Source organism: Carettochelys insculpta, chromosome 2 (genome assembly GCF_033958435.1).
Source record: "Carettochelys insculpta isolate YL-2023 chromosome 2, ASM3395843v1, whole genome shotgun sequence".
Taxonomy (NCBI): domain Eukaryota; kingdom Metazoa; phylum Chordata; order Testudines; family Carettochelyidae; genus Carettochelys; species Carettochelys insculpta.
This window is the reverse complement of record NC_134138.1, coordinates 183,923,019-183,941,128: the sequence shown is the minus strand read 5'-3', so window position 1 is coordinate 183,941,128 and position 18,110 is coordinate 183,923,019. Positions and strand designations below refer to the sequence as shown.

General features: G+C 44.7%; 1 protein-coding gene across 2 annotated transcripts in view; it reads left to right on the top strand.

Annotated features, from left to right (window-relative positions):
- Positions 1 to 18,110, top strand: part of CDK13 (cyclin dependent kinase 13) — an 87,043-nt gene that overhangs the window by 20,038 nt on the left and 48,895 nt on the right. For both annotated transcript variants that reach the window (XM_074988082.1, XM_074988083.1), the window contains exons 3-5: positions 1,097 to 1,267; positions 2,392 to 2,531; positions 4,008 to 4,178. In XM_074988082.1, the coding sequence (XP_074844183.1) occupies positions 1,097 to 1,267; positions 2,392 to 2,531; positions 4,008 to 4,178 (482 nt within the window). The remainder of the gene's footprint in view (positions 1 to 1,096; positions 1,268 to 2,391; positions 2,532 to 4,007; positions 4,179 to 18,110) is intronic.

Sequence of the window (18,110 nt, the reverse complement as noted above, 5' to 3'; positions counted from 1 at the left end):
GGAGCCCCGTCGGGACGAGACGCGCGGCGGCAAGCCACGTCAATTTCGAAGTGCCGCGGCCGCCTGCATGCTAATGAAGCGCTGAATATGCATTTCAGCGCTTCATTAGTAAATTTCGAAATGGCCATTTGTGTGGCCATTTCGAAGTTTGGGGCTTGTGTAGACACGGCCATTAAGCAAAGTAGCAGAAGGAACACAGTAAGGGGCAGTATGAAAAGATATAACTGGATGATAGGTAATGTGATCAAAAGTTCCATATTGGGTTTTTCATATTTTGGTGGACCAATTTTGAGTTCAAGCTGCTATTGCTGCAGTTTGAAGACTTGGACGAACGGTGAGGCCTTCATACAAAATCTGCATTAGATCAATCTCAGAATGATTTATAGACCAGTCTTGCCAACGAAATAACATTATAGTAACTGAAAAGTTTCACTGCAGTGGTTGAAAACGTCACTGTGGTACTATATTCTTAGAGAGCTTATCTTTTAGAATATGCTAGTGAATAGCAGAAAACAAAACAGTGGCAGTCATATGGACCAACAAGATGTTGAGGAAATGTGGGACATGGAGTTAGACACTCTGCTTCCATAGATATGCTCATATGCTGCTTGTGCCTTAGGTTTTTAAAAAAACGAAACTAAAAGAGAGATTTTGAAACTGCTGTAAAAGGAGTGAAGTGTCATTTTCTGTACAGATGGGTAAGTAGTAAAAGGACAGGTTAATTGACTTGTATGAGCTCACATATGAAGTGGGTGAAAGGCTTAACCCAGGTTTCCTGATTACCTGTCTTGGCCTCTGTGCATGCTGTTTTTTAAAAAAAAAAACCCAAAAACAAAAAAACTGACTAAAAACTACAAAGATTCTTCATCTTCAAAAGTCACAGCTTTTGGAGGAAGTCAGCTGTGTAGATTTCAAATCACACTGTTCAGCAGTCACATGTAACACAAATGTCCTACAAACTGTATTTAGAAGCAGAAACTATGAAATAATAGTCATGTGTAGTAATTTCCACTGAGATCTCAGCCCTGTGAGGTTTACAGTCACAAAACTGAAAAGAATTTTCATCTTTTTTAGTTGATTCTCTTTGTCTTTATAGTTTGCAAGGGAATCTTTCAGCAAAGGCAGTAAAAAAAGAAGTGGAGAAGAAACTCCGTCATCTGCTTGCTGACTTGCCACTGCCCCCAGAGTTGCCTGGAGGAGATGATTTGTCCAAAAGTCCTGAAGAAAAGAAACCGGCAGTTCAGTCACACAGCAAAAGGAGGCCTAAGTATGCTTACTACTTCCTTTTTAAAAACAAACTGGTAACTGCATGTAAGACAAAGTAGTACACAAGTTTCTTCAAAATATAAACATTTAAAATATATATTGCCCTGTCTTTTTGTAGTTATTCAACATAAAAAGTACTAGAAATGGGCTAAAGCTGCAGCAAAGCTTGAATCAGTAAGCATCAGTTTTCCTTCACTTTGTGCTATTTAAGCCAGTTTTTTAACCATTAAGTGATTCAGTGTTTGATTTCTGAGCGTCTTCTAGACAAGCAGGGAAGTCCGTAGGTATTCTTGCCTTGTTTCCCTCTTTGCCTCATATGTTCTAAGTTTCTCTGAACCCTGAGCTCTTATTTATGCCCTTCTTCTGTCCAGCTTTGTGCAGCAGTTATGAGGGACAAGATGAGCGGAAACTGTGGAACTGAAAGTGCCTACTCAACCCATGTTTAAGACTTATTCTTGATTTTATACTCTCCTTTAAAGCACCATGTTAAAAACTTTCCTTTAAAAGTCATTGTTGCTAATAAACTGTCCAGGAAGGAAGCAGTGTGTTAGGCTAGATGCTACTCCTTTCTTCGCACCTGTTCACCCTTTCCCAGTGAGGTTCCTGCATCTGTAACAGTTTCATGAGTTTAGATATTGAATGAGTTATCTCTCATAATCGTTACATATACAAACCATTGGGTAGGCATCTTTTAATAGGCTAGTGAAGTTTGTGTGAGTGCACTGTTTTGGGTGGACAGATGCAAAAATTTAAGAAAAATAAGCCTCAATTTCTTTATTTCAGAGACAATTTTTGTTTAAATAAACTTCAGTGGAGATGATTTTTAACCAGGCAAATATTCCTTTTTGGTGGTTGCAATACAAATGTTGCAGGTTTGTGTTAGGGCAGGAAAAATGCAAAGTGAGATTGCTTGCAAAGAGACTGCAAATTAAACTGAAACTAAACTGTTTTTGTCCAGGCTGAGAAGTTAAAAACATAAATGTTGAAAGATGAATTAATTCAGCTCTTAGAGATCTAGCTTTCTAAGAAGTCAGTAATCTAAGGGTTGCTTTTCACAGATAACTTGTTTCTGAATGGTTTGATATTTTTATGGATGTACTATTAGAGCTAATTCTTATTTAATAGAATATGTGGACCACGCCATGGTGAAACAAAGGAAAAAGACATTGACTGGGGAAAACGCTGTGTGGATAAATTTGATATAATTGGCATTATTGGAGAAGGCACGTATGGACAAGTTTATAAAGCCAGGGATAAGGATACAGGTAAGATCTAAAAATATATTATGAATGAGTACTGTTAGCTACAGAATTGCAGTGTTACCTGCATTTAATTTGGTATATTTTTTTAAAATGCTTATGTTTTTCTGCCCTTCTCATGTTACAGAATTCTTCAGAATTGTGTGGGATTTTGATCCTGGTAGTTTACAGTAGTACAAGTTGAACCTCTCTAATCTGGAATTCGCTTGTCTGGCAACATCTGTAATCCGGCATGATTTTAGTTAGCCAGACAACCACCCATCATGGGTGTGGCTGGGTTTCCCATGGTCCCATAAATTTGTTTCTAACCATTGGTCTGCGTCTTGTGCTGTTTCTTTAGTTCCAATTTACACCCTAACTGTCTGAAGAGCCCAGTAAGCAGTGGAAGTTTTGGTAAAGGGCCAGACAAAATTAACCTCTCACGATCCAACAAATTCTCTCATCCAGCACCAGTCAGGTTCCGAGGGTGTCGGGCAGGAGAGGTTCAATCTGTAGTAATATCCCTGCTTAACATGTAATTGCAAGTTATTGCTAGAAGCATGGAGTAGGAATTTTTGGCCAATTTCCTGCTTCAGCTTTTTGTCCTGGAAGACATTTAAAGTGAAAAAAGAGATTCCAAGCAATATCACTTGTAGGAACTGTTGATGAAATAAGCTGTTGAACAAAGGTGTATTTTGGAGCTTTGCAGTTTCTCCTTCTTGTACCTTCATAGCTGCTACCTGAAATAATATAAAGGGATGAGTTTCCTGTACAATGACACCCTGAAATGTAATTGCTAAGATGCTTTTCCTATACTGTGTCAGATAATTCTCATTTATGGCATAATTATTTAATTAAAAGCTGAAATATTGCAAAACTTACAACTCCATATATGTTTATTTTATGGAACACCAACCATGGGGTATAAAAGAACATTTTGGCTAGCACCCTTTGATGGGCAGTATTTGAGATTGTTTCCTGATACATATGGTTTTACTGTCTTGTTTGCTTGATCATGTCACTTTACTCGAGTATTCTTGGATACATTAGAAATGTTCTAACTGTATTGCTTATCCAAAAGGTTCTTTCGTGCGTTTTTTTTCCTCCTTTCTCCAGTCCCTCAGGTGTGCTGTAATGTGACATATGTAGGCCTTTTAATGCAGAGATGTTGAATCTCACTCTTACGTGTAGTCTTACTGATTGGAAACCCAAAGAGGTAGATCAGATTGCAAATTAGAAAGAAGGAAGAAGGCCATTTAGTAGTTGAGAAAGTTGTCTTATAGTTTCACTTCTGCAAAAAATTAGGTGTCTGAGCTGTAACTATTTTCTGAACATGGACCTGATTTTACTATTTTTGGTGCAGCTGCAAACACTGGAACATGAGTGGTAGCCATCTTTTTAAAAATATCGTGCTTCACAAAGGTTGTATTGAGTGACAGACAAATCTATCTTAATTTGGTTGAGTGCTATCCTTCAGGCTTTTGTATTTAATTTTTGTCATAGGAGAAATGGTGGCATTAAAGAAAGTACGACTGGATAACGAAAAGGAAGGTTTTCCAATTACAGCCATTCGTGAAATTAAGATTCTTCGACAGCTTAACCACCAAAGCATTATCAATATGAAGGAAATAGTGACAGATAAGGAAGATGCTTTAGACTTCAAGAAAGACAAAGGTATGTACACATGCACAAGGCAACTGGTTCTCTCAGTAGTATTTTTTTAAAGTAAATAGTAATTCAGTATCCACATCTGGGGCTTTTACTTAAAAACTACATTTACAGAACTTTTTAGCCAGGAGTTATAATGTGATTTGTTTGCTGTACAATCCTTTGATTTAACAAGCACAAAACTACTATTGCTTTTTGTATTGTTGCTGTAAACCCTTTTAGAATACAATAAGTAGAACTTAGTTTTCTTCTTCGAGTGTCCCCGTGGGTGCTCCACATTAGGTGTCGGGCTCGCCCGGCGCCGCAGAGCGGATCTTCCAAGCAGTTTCTGCCGGACCGCGCATGCGCCGGTGCGCGCCGCTCCCTTGCGCGCTCCTGGCCACGTGCGCGATCTGGTCCCCGCCAGTTCCTCTTAACCGCCGTCGGCTGCACACGGAATCCGACTAGGCTACGGCCAAGTTAGCGTATTCAATGGTTTTAACTGTTTTTCTTTAAAGTTTTCAAGTTCTTAGGCTACTGTTAAATTAGCCAGTTGTTATTTTCAAAAAAAAAAAGAAACAACAAGCGGGCCGGCATTCAGTCCAGTCCTAGTAACAAGCGGAGCACCGGAGGCCAGGAGCCTAGGGCCATTAGCCCTCCTGCCACGGCAGGCTATCGGAGAGAGGGAAAACAGAACAGAGAAGGTGCTAAGTACCCCATTAACAACTGAAAGACTCACCAACAATGTACTGTTCAGGATTCAAGGAATGTGAGTCTTGCCGAGAGGCAATGCCAGCGTCTGATGGGTACAGTCACTGCATAAGGTGCCTGGGGGAGTCCCATGTCACGCAGAAATGCTCCTTTTGTGCAAAATTAACAGCCAGAGCAAGGAAGGACAGGGAGATGCGGCTTGAAATGCTGCTCTTCGACAAGGCCCTCCAGCCAGACGTGCCGGAGCGGCCGCAGCAGGAGGGACCCTCCGGGGCCCATAAAAGGAAAGCCGCCTCCCTCACCCCATCAGCGCAAAAACGGAGGAAAGTCTCCCCAGCCCGATCCCTGCCGGCAGCAACAGCGAGCGGGACGGGAGGAGCGCACAGCCCCCAGCCGCAGCAACAGCTGATCGGCGGCGGCACGGAGAGCCACGTGGAGGCGGCTCAGCCTCCGATAATCAAACAGCCGCCCCTCACCGCAGGCAGGGCGGCGGCTAAACAAGTGCCAGTACCAGCGGCACCGCAAGCAGCGGCACCGACCCCGGGGAACTGGCGGTGCAGAGCGCGCAGGCACGCAGCCTGCAGGCACCGGAGGACACCGCCCGTGAGGCACCGCCTATAAGCGTGCCGAGCACGGTGCGGACGGGGCCGAGATCCCCTACACGTCAGGGGGCGGAGCTACCCCCTCAAGGGAGAGGGAAGGCTGCACACAAAACTAGGCACCGCAGCCCCTCTCCAGACAGGGCTGCAGAGTTGCTTTCTCTCAGCCCTCCGCTCATGCTGCAGATTCCAACTAGGAGGCAGGGGTCCCCCCTAGCCTACCCGGAGCCCCCGTCTCCATTTTTACAACCAGCCTCGCCCTGGCTGGGACCACCTTCACCCTTCTTGGGGTTTGAGCCGCTGGAGTACTATCACAAATTGCTCTCTCCAGTGTCCCAGGTCTCTCGACGATCTCGCTCCCCCGGACGCAGAGGGTATGCACCAAAGGAGTGGTCAAGGTCACCTTCCCAAGAGCAGTGCCCATGCTGCCATGGTCGTCCCTATCACGCAGGGCATAGACACCACCGGCAATCTACCAGGGAAAGATCCCCACAGACGGTCCCGTATCCCCAAGGGCAATCGCGAACGGGGACAGAGACTCAAGTATCTCAGGGGGAACTGGTTACGGAACCCCGAGATTTTCCCTTGCAAGCTTCCAGCGAGCGGATGTACCGTCACCAACAGGAACCGGAAGGGTCCAGAGAGGCGTACCCTAGTGGTTCCTCGCTCTCCTCCCCAGACGAGGCTACGGCCCCGGGGGACGTCCATCCTCCGGACAATCTCAAACAGTTCCAAGAGCTGTTTTAAGAGGGTGGCCTTCACGCAAGGCATCCAGACAGCAAAGGTGCAAGAGAAACACCATAAGCTCCTCAAAAATCTGAGACCTCCGGCCTCCTCCAAAATAGCAATACCGCTTGATGACGCAATCTTGGAGTCCGCCACTATGATATGGCAGACCCCTATGACTATTCCGCCTGTCCACAAGAGAGCAGATAAAAAAAAATACTTCATGCCGGCGAAGGGCATGGAGTTCCTGTTCAGCCACCCACAACCAAATTCCTTGGTGGTGGAGTCGTCGCAACAAAGATCAAAGACATCTCAATTCAAGACGGGGGAACAGACAAAGATGCCAAGAAGCTAGAGCTGTTCAGCACAAAGGTCTACTCCTCCTGCACTCTACTGTTGCGAATGGCAAATTACACAGCGCATCTAGCGAACCATAATTTCGACAACCACACTAGGTTAACCTCCTTCATGGACTCGCTTCCAGAGGGCAAGAAACCGGTGCTCAAGGCCATCATGTAAGAAGGCTACGCGGCCTCGAGGACGGGAGTTCAGATCGCCCTGGATGTTGCGGACACAGCAGCACGCTCCACAGCTACGGCAGTGGTGATGCGAAGGGAGTCCTGGCTCCAGACTTCGGGTATACCGAGGGATCTGCAGGCAAAGATAGTCGATCTTCCCTTCGACTCGCAGAAGCTGTTTGCTGAATCAACTGACTCGGTCCTTCATTCCAGTAAAGATTCAAGAGCCACACTTAGGACCCTGGGGATTTACACCCTTCCATACAGAAAGAAAAAGTACTACCCTCAACAAAGACGGTACCGGTACCAGTACCAGCAACAGCGTCCCCAGTACCACAGGGGTTACGAGCAAGGGCGACATCAACAGCACCAGCAGTACAGAACTCCCAGGCGACGTTCCCAACAGAGCCGTGCGTCCTCGGGGCAGGGCCAAAGGCCACAAGTTTGACACACAGATCCAGGGCTGCGCCATCACTACCATTGCACAAGGTCATCCGAAGCTGTTATTCCACCATCGCCTCCGACCATTCTGTGACCAGTGGCAAAGGATCACCACAGACAAATGGGTGCTGGAGATCATAGCCACGGGGTACGCCATCCCCTTCCAGTCGCTCCCACAGCCACGACCTCCACCCAGGCCCCACCTCCAGGAGGCCTCCCACGTAGCGAGGCTCAAGCAGGAGGTAGACCATCTCATGCTCATAGGGGCAGTGGAAAGAGTGCCGGAGCAACTGCAAGGGAGAGGGTTCTACTCGAGATACTTCCTCACGGAGAAAAAGACAGGAGGCTGGAGGCCCATCTTAGATCTTCGAGGCCTCAACCGGTACCTGCGCAAGCAACGCTTTCGGATGATCACAATCGCCTCCATCCTTACGGCACTAGACGATGGAGATTGGTTCGCAGCCCTCGACTTACAAGACATGTATTTTCACATAACTATCCATCTGGCTCACCGCCGATTCCTCTGGTTTCATGGTAGGCAAAGAACATTTTCAATACAAGGTCCTACCGTTTGGCCTCTCCTCGGCCCCCAGAGTCTTCACCAAGACCTTGGCAGTGGTGTCAGCGTACCTGCACAGACAGCGGGTATTTATATTCCAGTATCTGGACGACTGCCTACTCAAAGGGGCCTTGAACGAGGAGGTACTACGCATGATACGCGTCACAGCAGGCACGTTCTCTTCGCTCGGCCTGGTTATCAATCTGACAAAATCAAAGAGACCCCACACAGGACATAGAGTTCATAGGGGCACGCATAAATTCTATTACAGCGAGAGTGTATCTACCAGAGACTTGCTTTCAGGCCATCGACTCCCTCGTGCAAGTCATCACCTTCAGCCCTACGGTGCCGGTTCTGACGTGCTTACAGCTGCTGGGCCACATGGCAGCGGCGACATTTGTAGTCCAGAACACCAGGTTACACATGCGCAGCATGCAGCACTGGCTGGCAAGCGTATACAAACCGGCAGCACACACCGTTCACAGGGTGGCGTAGCCCACAACAGAGGTGTGCAAATCCCTGCAATGGTGGGTAAACCCCAAGAACCTGCTAACAGGGGTACCCTTCCACCAACCACACATATCGTTTTTTCTTATTACAGACGCCTCCTTCATAGGGTGGGGAGCACACATGGGCGAAGAGGTGACGCAAGGGCTGTGGTCCTCCACGGAGCAGTCACTGCACATAAATGTACTGGAGCTCAGTGCAGTGTTCAACGCCTGCAGACACTTTCTAGACCATATACAAGGCAAAGTAGTCGGGATCAGTACAGACAATACCTCCACCATGTTTTATATAAATCAGCGAGGAGGAGCTCAGTCCCGCGCCTTATGTGCGGAAGCAGTCCGGTTGTGGAACTGGTGCATCGCCAACAATATAACCTTGAAAGCCTCGTACTTACCAGGCGCTCACAATGTGAAGGCAGACCAGCTGAGCAGGCGTTTCGCACTCACTCACGAGTGGCAGATCCGTCCCAATCTGCTGCGACCTATTTTTCACGCATGGGGTTTTCCCCAGATAGACCTTTTGCTACTCAACACAACAAGAAGTGCCCACGATTCTGCTCCAGGGCAGGACTGGGACGGGGGTCCCTGGGGGACGCATTCGCGATCTCCTGGAGGGGCCCCCTGCTTTACGCTTTCCCTCCCACAGTGCTCATCCACAAAGTGTTGCAGAAAGCCAGGAGGGAAGGAGCCTGAACGATCCTGAGAGTCCCAACGTGGGATCGACAGCAATGGTTCCCCCTACTCCTGCGCATGTTGGACAGTCCACCGATGCCCCTTCCGGTGGCGCCGGATCTGCTCACGCAAGCCCAGGGGTCCATAGTGCATCCGCACCCCCAAGGCCTGCGACTACAAGCGTGGTTAATCCATGGCTCAGCTCCCTAGAGAGCACATGTACGGAGGAAGTGCAGCAAGTCCTAGAAAGTAGCAGGAGGACTTCCACCAGGAAGACTTACAAGCAGAAATGGACTCGCTTCACGGCATGGTGTTCTACCAAACAGCTAGCCCCCTTTTCGGTGCCTATACCTGTGATATTAGAGTATTTACTGGACCTCAAGAGAGGAGGACTCTCACTATCCTCGTTAAAGGTCCACCTTGCCGCCATTTCGGCGTTCAGACACGAAGAGGAAGGGCACACGGTGTTCGCCCATCCCATGGTTACCAGGTTCCTCAAAGGGTTGGTAAACCTATACCCCCCTCGGAAACCGCTTCCACCTTCGTGGAAGTTGGACCTGGTGCTTAATGCGAAAACGGGACCACCGTTCGAGCCTTTGGCCACGGTTTCCCTCCGCCTCCTTACGATAAAGACGACCTTTCTTCTCGCAATCACGTCAGCTCGCAGGGTGAGCGAGCTTGCGGCAGTTATGGCAACGCCACCCTGCGCTGTTTTTTCCAAGGAGGCGGTAACCATACGGCTGCATCCAGCCTTTGTTCCTAAAGTTTCTTCTGAGTTTCATATTAACGAGCCTATTGTTTTACCCTCGTTTTATCCAAAGCCTCATAACTCTAACAAAGAGGCACGCCTACACCTCCTGGACGTGAGGAGGGCAGTAGCCTTCTATATAGACAGGACCAAGTCTTTCCGGAAAACGGATAGACTCCTAGTCTCTCTCTCTCTCCCAAATCGAAAGGAGAAGGTCTCTCTTCGCAGAGAATCTCGAAGCACATCGTATCCTGCATAAAAATTTGCTACGAACTCAAAAAGACTCCTTTACTAGCCACGCCCAGGGCTCATTCCACTAGGGCGGTGGCGGCATCAACAGCCTTTTTCAAGGGCGTTGCGCTAAAAGACATTTGCAGAGCGGCAACCTGGTCATCCTATGACACCTTCGCCAAACATTACGCCCTTCACAGGGTATTCCAAGAGGATACCCGTCTCTCGACAGCGGTCCTCTCGGGGACAAGCTGCACATAATCCGATTACCCACCTCCTATCTTGGGTTACTGCTGGGTAGTCACCTAATGTGGAGCACCCACGGGGACACTCGAAGAAGAAAGAAAGGTTACTCACTGTAGTAACGGTGGTTCTTCGAGATGTGTCCCCGTGGGTGCTCCACTACCCGCCCATCCTCCCCGCTTAGGATCTCTGTTTAGTGTTTTGCAGGAGCATCCGAGGCGGTTGGTCAAGGAACTGGCGGGGACCGGATCACGCATGTGGCCAGGAGCGCGCAAGGGAGTGGTGCGCACCGGCGCATGCGCGGTCCGGCAGAAACTGCTTGGAAGGTCCAATCTGCGGCGCCGGGTGAGCCCGACACGTAATGTGGAGCACCCACGGGGACACATCTCGAAGAACCACCGTTACTACGGTGAGTAACCTTTCTTTACACTAGTAGAACTGATGGGAAGAAGCTTGTTATGTAGATTGAACAGGGTAACGGAATGGGGATCTGTCACTTTGGAGTCCAATTTCCAATTCAGACTCCAATCCACTCTACTTGATTACTGCATCCTCATTTCTTTAGGGAAAACTTCCTTACAAGCCTTGGTTATTTTTGACTTGAGATTTTCCTTTTTTGGAATCGGAAAAAAATCAGTGTTGCCCAAAAGATAGTATCTCCGCCAGGGTTCGGTAGTGACTGAAAGTAGTAAAAGGCATGCCCCCTTTCTAACATATGCCATTTGAAGCAGGTAATTTAGATTTTCTGTATGTTTTTTCTATTAAATTATTAATCAGACTGATCCCTACTTAGCTCATGGAACAGTTTGTGATTGTTCCAACGTACTGTGCCTTGTGCTAGTATAACTATCTCATTTCTGAAAGCATCTTTTTCTTCCCTCTCTTCTTCACTCATTGTGCCACATCTAAAATTGTAAGTTCTTTAGGACAGACATATTTCCTTTCTGTTTCTTTCTTTCTGTAAAGTGTCTAGCACATATTTTCGTACTATTGGATTAATGAATCCTCTTTTTGGTTGAGCTTGTACAGAAGATCCCTGAGATACATGCACTTCAGTTGCAAGTATATTGGATCAGTGCCACTCAGAGGAGCAGGGAAACTGACTTGGCTGCCGCCCCTGACAGGAGAGATTTCCCCACTCCAGTCAGGGATGGCAGCTGAGATGCTGCCCCTGATCAGAATGGCTGCCGTCTCTGATGAGTAGAGAAACTGCTCTTGTCGGGATGGCAGCCTGACTCTTCCCCACTCCTGTCGGGTGGCTTCTGAGAGTCAGGCTCTCAGCTGCCACGACTGTCAGGAGCACGGAAACTGACCAGGACTCCACTCTACTGGCTGGAGCCAGGAAGGAAACTAGGGCTGCTGACCGTGGTAACTTTCTTGGCTTCCCCGAGTTGGCTGAACTTGTCCTTTTCCTACTGAGTCTGTTTGGTATTTATTAAGAGAATTGTCTTCATCTGTTAAAATACTTATGTGAATTTGGATTGCATTCTATGAAGTGGCCTGATCAGAATTATTTTTACGTATGTAGTCACCTGTCTCTTTAGATGAAAATTTAGTGTCTTCTTAGCATAGCTAAGAATATAGATTTAGATTATTGTTTCTGAAAAGACCATGTGGTGAAGTGGGTGAGACTTGGGGCTGCTATCTGAAAGATCAGATTTCTGTTTCCAACTTGGGTAATAACAACAGAGAGAAACCTGTGCTAGTCTATATACTATCAAAACAAAAAAGCAGTCAAGTAGCACTTTAAAGACTAACAAAATAATTCATTAGGTGAGCTTTTGTGGGACAGACCCACTTCTTCAGGCCATAGCTGTACCAGAACAGACTCAATATTGAAGGCACAGAGAAGCAGAAATAGTAATCGAGGTTGACACATCAGAAAAAAAATTATCAAGGAGAGCAAATCAGGTGGAGAGTCAAGAATTAGATTAAACCAAGTATGGAAAAGAGCCCCTATAATGACCCAGAAAATTCGCATCCCCGTTCAAACCACGTGTAAATGTGTCGAATTTGAATATAAAAGAGAGTTCAGCAGTCTCTCTTTCAAGACTGTTGTGAAAATTCCTCTTCAGTACGACAGAGACTTTTAAGTGATTGACACTTAGTCATTAGTAGTCATTGCTACGTAGTCATTGCTACTCAGGACCTTATTCACTCAGACATACCATCTGCGGCCCATCCTGGATTATTCTGTTTACTTCCCAAAATCCACAAACCTAGGAACCCCGGATGCCCTATCATTTAGGGTATTGGCACGCTTACCACTGGACTATCCAGTTATGTGGACTCCCACCTCAAACCCTATGCCACTAAAACTCCCAGCTATCTCCAAGATACCACTGACTTCCTGAGGAAATTAGAAAACATCAGAAAAGTTCCTGAGAACACCATCCTTGCCACCATGGATGTAGAGGTTCTGTACACTAGTATTGCACACGAAGACAGATTATAAGTGATCAGGAATACCATCCCTGATGTCACCATCCCTGATGTCAGATCTGTTGTCTGTCCTCTGTAACTGTGTTCTCATCCACAATTATTTCCAATTTTGGGGACAATTTATACCTCCAGATTAGTGGAACTGCTATGAGCACCCGCATGGCCCTACAATATGCTAATATATTTATGGCTGACTTGGAACAATGATTCCTCAGCTCTTGTCCCCTATTACCTCTCCTCCAATTAAGATATATTGATGACATCTTTATGATTTGGACCTATGGTATAGAGACTCAGGAAGAATTCCACAGAGACTTTAACAGTCTGCTCCCCACCATCAACTTATACCTCGATTACTCCACGCGAGAGAGACATTTCCTGGACACTATAGTACAAATCAAGGATGGCCTGATGAGTACCACACTGTACTGGAAACCCACTGATCGCTATACTTACCTACATGCTTCTAGCTTCCATCCTTCACACACAACTAGATCCATTGTTTGCAGTCAAGCCCTTAGGTACAATTGCATTTTCTCTGATCCTACTGACAGAGACCGAAAACTACAAGATCTTTACCAAATATTCATAAACCTGAATTACCCACCAGGAGAAATAAAAAAATAAATTGACAGGGCCAGATGAATACTCAGAGACTAGCTACTCCAAGATAGGCCCAGAAAGCCAAGAACAGAACACCACAGGTCATTACCAACAGCCCCCAACTCAAACCACTGCAACGCATTATTCAAGACCTACAACCTATTCTTAATCAGGATGCCACACTCCAGAAGGCGCTAGGTGACAGGCCTCTTCTCTCCAATGGACAACCTCCCAATCATATGAGGATTCTCACCAACAGCCACAGTCTATACTCCAGGAGCACCAGTGCTGGAACTTTTCCTTGCATCAAAGCCTGCTGCCAGCTTTGTCCACATATGTATTCTGGAGATGCCATCACTGGAGCTAACCAGGTTATTCGTAGAATCATGGGCACATTCTTATGTTCCTCAACTAACATCATAGGTGCCAGCAATGCCCAGATGCTTTGTATATTGGACAGACTTCAAACTCTCTTAGACAAAGAGTTAATGGGCACAAAACAGACATCATAACACTCCTGATCAACAAAATGGTCAGCCAGCATTTTAATGGAGTGGGCCATTCTGTTAATGACTTAAGTCTGCATCTTACTGAAGAGGAATTTTCACAACAGTCTTGAAAGAGAGGCTGCTGAACTCTTTTATATTCAAATTTGACATACTAACACGTGGTTTGAATGGGGATGGGAATTTTCTGGGTCATTATAGGAGCTCTTTTGCATACTTGGCTTAACCTAATTTTTGACACACAGCCCCCCCAATTTGCTCACCTCGATAATTTTTTTTTCTGATTTGTCAACCTATTTTTGGTTCTATGTGCCTTCAATATTGAGTCTGTTCTGGTATGGCTATGGTCTGAAGAAGTGGGTCTGTCCCACAAAAGCTCACCTAATAAATTATTTTGTTAGTCTTTAAAGTGCTATTTTATTGTGGTTTTGTTTCAGCTTGGGTAAGCTATTGGTGCAGTATGAGGCCTTGCTCAAAAATGTTAATTAAGGACACCAAATTATTCACATTTGAGAAGAAATCTAAGACTTCTGGTTCCCATGTCACATTTCCTCTGCCTCCCAGCAGCTGGCTGTTGAGAGACAGGAGAAATAGAAGAATCATTTTGTGTGTTTTGTCAGAAGACATAGATCTGTGTGGTATGTTGAAGGGTTGCGTGTTGATGCATGATCATCGTGCATCAGTGTTGAGTTGATGCATGATCATTACAAATCAAATGTGAAGAAATTTTGAAATTACTCTGTTGGTAAGTTGTACTCTGCAGAGCACAGACAAGACAGGGCCATTTCAGCTCTTTTAACTTGGCTAAATCAAATTCATTTGTATAGGAGCAGCAGAAGGGTGCAGCAAAAGGCTGACCCAGGCTGACCTTACCAAAAGTTTGTCCTGCTACAAGTCATTAAGTTACTAGAGTGCTTAAAACAAAATAAAATCAAATGTGTATGTAAAGTGTTAGATGATGTTAGTGCAAGGGTTGTTGCTATCCTACCTGTAAAATGTATCCTATTAGCTAAATAAACCAGATCTCTCACACAATGCTGTAATTACTTTGTTTATTATGTGCGTTTCTGATATGCCAATACTTGAGGGAAAAATACATATTGGGAATCACTGAAAGACAGAATCCTGAAAGGGGATATCTGGGGCATTAGTAGGTAACAGCTGCTCTGAGTTATTTCATCTTGTGAACTGTGATTGGGTCTTATGAGTATTTGTTCTGTGTTCAAGGAGGGAGAAGAGGAGAAAGATTAAACTGCCACAGATTTATAAATTTTCAGGGTGAGATGGTTGGGGGAATTCTAATTTACTAAAAGATTTATCTGTCCTAATGAGGCACTTGTTTTGACAAGGTATGAAACCATACTTCTGGTATAGAAGGTAATCTTTTTGTTCTCTTTAGTACCTGAGTTTTTCAGCTGCTAAATTGTACTTCTCCCATCTGAGAACCTCTGTGAAGTTGAAGATTTTGTCTTTTGACCAACAGGCTTCAGAAACTGTCTGTCACAATATCTGGCTACTGCAGAAGCAGATGGCTTTGACTGTGTGGGCCCTTGTAATAAAATTATAGCATCTTTCTCTCTCTCTCTCTCTCTCTCCCCCTCTTTTTTTGGATTCTCTCTTTGTGTTTGGCATGGTAGCCAAAGGGCAGCATTGCCTGCTGAAAGACCTGTATGTTCCAGCAGGCTTCAGTCTCTTTTATGCGTTTTTTTTTTCTTGTCTTAAAAACAAAATGTATTTAAAACAGAGAATTGAGTATTTGCTTAACGTATATAGTTCTACACTTCTCATAAGCTAAGATAGATATGGTATTCTCAGTTTATGCTCACAACCCTGAGATATGTAGTTGAACTGTCCTAAGATTTGCTGTAGACGTTGCCATGTCAGTGGAAAAATTTGTTTATTAATCTAGCTTCTGCCTCTCAAGGAGGTGGATTTACTATAGCAATGGAAAACCCTCTTCCTTTACAGTAGCTGTGGTGCTCCTGTGTTTCAGCATAGACACTATGACTGAGTCTACACTAGTGAGTTCTTTCGAAAAAGCTGGGCCTTTTCAAAAAGAACCCATCAAGCATCTACACGCAAAATGAGCTCTTTTCATCTGAAATTGAAAGAATGCAGCACTTTTTCCAGCAGCCCTCTTCCTCCTCCAGGTGAGGTAGAGCGCCTTTTTCTGAAAGATTCTTTCAAAAGCAAAAAAAGAGTAGCTGTACTGGGAACCCTGATTTTGAAAGAGCAGTCCTCCTGGTGCCAGATTTTTCCACCCCAGGCCATTCTTTTGAAAGAGTGGATCGATTTTTTTTTTTTTTTTTTTTTTTTTTTAATCCTCTTTTTTTGTGCATGGATATGCTTTTTTGAAAAGTTTTTGGAAGAGATCTTCCGAAGAACTTCTTTTGAAAGATTGCTGTAGTGTAGACAGAGCCTACCTGTGCAGAAGGGAGGAGTTCTCTCATCAGTGTAGGTTATCCACCTCCCTGAGAGATGGCTGTTCTACTGACAGCAGAATTTTTCACACAGCTCGGAGTCACAGCTGTGGACGTAAGTTTCTAGTGTAGACCAGGCTGTAACTTTGGTTATAGAGAAAATAGAAACTGTGTGTGTCTAAAGAGTGTTTATGCTGCCACTGCTATAGTGATACAGTTGCAGCATTATCGGTATGATGCTGTAGTGCATTGTCTCTCAACCTTTTTTTTTTTTTTCCATCAAGTACCTCTTTAAAAAAAAATACCCCCAGACTTCTCTTAAGGGTACGCAGTTCTCAGGTAATCTGAGGTCTTAAAACAAGTACCCTTCAACCTTTCCAGTTCACTGTACCCTTTTCAGAAGTCAAATTTGTTTTGCATACCACCAGGATACACCTAACTTACCTGCAAAAAATCACAGAAGACAACTACTGAAACTACTGAAAACTTGCTGACTTTGTACCATCCTATTATCAAATAAATTAGAAAAGAAATATTGTACTTACATTTCAGTGTAAGGTATATGAAGCAATAGAAGCAAGTCATCGTCTGAATGAACTTTTAGATTGTACTGACTTTTACGAGTTTTTAATGTAGGCTGTTGTGAAACTAGGCAAATACATAGATGAGTTGATGTACCCCCCCTTGAAGACATCGATGTGCCTCCAAAAGTACATGTACCCCTGGTTGAGAAACACTGCTCTTGTGTATAGACTTGACTTTTAAGAATGGAAACAGTTTTTCTGTAGTAAATGTACTTCCTTGAGAGCAGTAAATAGGTTGAAAGAGAGAGTTTTCCATTGACCAAGGTCAGCTTAACTCTCTTCCAGCAGCCCTTAATGATGTAGCTAGGATGACCTAAGTTTTAGGTGTACAATAGGTCTAAAGAACACTTGTACGATGTGACATCCACCCAATCAGTCAGCCCTAGTTATTTTCCCTTCTCAAGCTTGCTCCTTCCTCCCCCTGTGTAGGGTAGCCATGCCTAATTTTCAGTTCAGTTTTCTATACATAGCACATCCAGTAGGGTTTTGAACAATCCCTGTGTTTTCTAAGAGATGGGCTGCTGAGAATACAAATATTCTTTAAATAGACAGCCATCTGAAAGTTAACCTAGCTATAATACTGCTCTTCTTGGTGTATACATTAATTTCCCTTTTTTGGGGAACACATAGGAGGGGATTGGGGTATAGTCTTTACTAAATTTGTTTAAATCAGCTGCCATGAAACATAAATTTTTGCCTGACTCCTCTTCTGCTATTATCCGTTACCATAACAGCCCAAAGATGATAACAAAACTGGTGGGATCTGAGTGGCTTTTAGAAGCTTTCATCTGTTGGAAATATTTATAGCCTTTAGAATTTTTCCTTATCTAAGGTTTATTAGCTTTCAGGAGTTCACTTACGATGATCTTGCTTGCTAGGCATTAGAAACCAATAGGCATTCAGATTTTGCAGCTAAATCACTTAAACTTCAAGATGAATTAATATTCAGTACTCGAGCAAAACAGTGATATCCCAAAAAGAGAGCAAATTCTGGTTTGAGAGGTTATGATGAGGAAGAAGATCTGGTTAACAGATTCCTAGCTTCTGGAAGCTCCATTTAGAAACAGTCTAACCTGAAATATTTGACTTCATGCTGGCATTGGACTTATGGCTAGTGCTGCTACTTTGACAATGTAGGGAGTGACTTTACTCTTGAAAGGGTTTTACCTCTCAGTTCTGATTTTTGACTTACAGAACAAAGTCCTTATGAACTTTGTTGTATGACTGGTTACTTTCTTCCAGCTGTCAAGCAGTTCTGAAGTCTTTCTGAAAGCCTGTGAGGGTTTCCTGACAGCAGTCATGCAAGCATCAGAGAATATTTCACTGCAGAGTTTTCTCTGTGTTCCCATTATAAGTAACTTTACCCAAGCTAATACGAAGTCTGATAGGAACTGCTGAATGTAGTGAAGGTCTGTGTTTGGAGGGTTGTTAGGAAAAGTTGTTTTGTTTT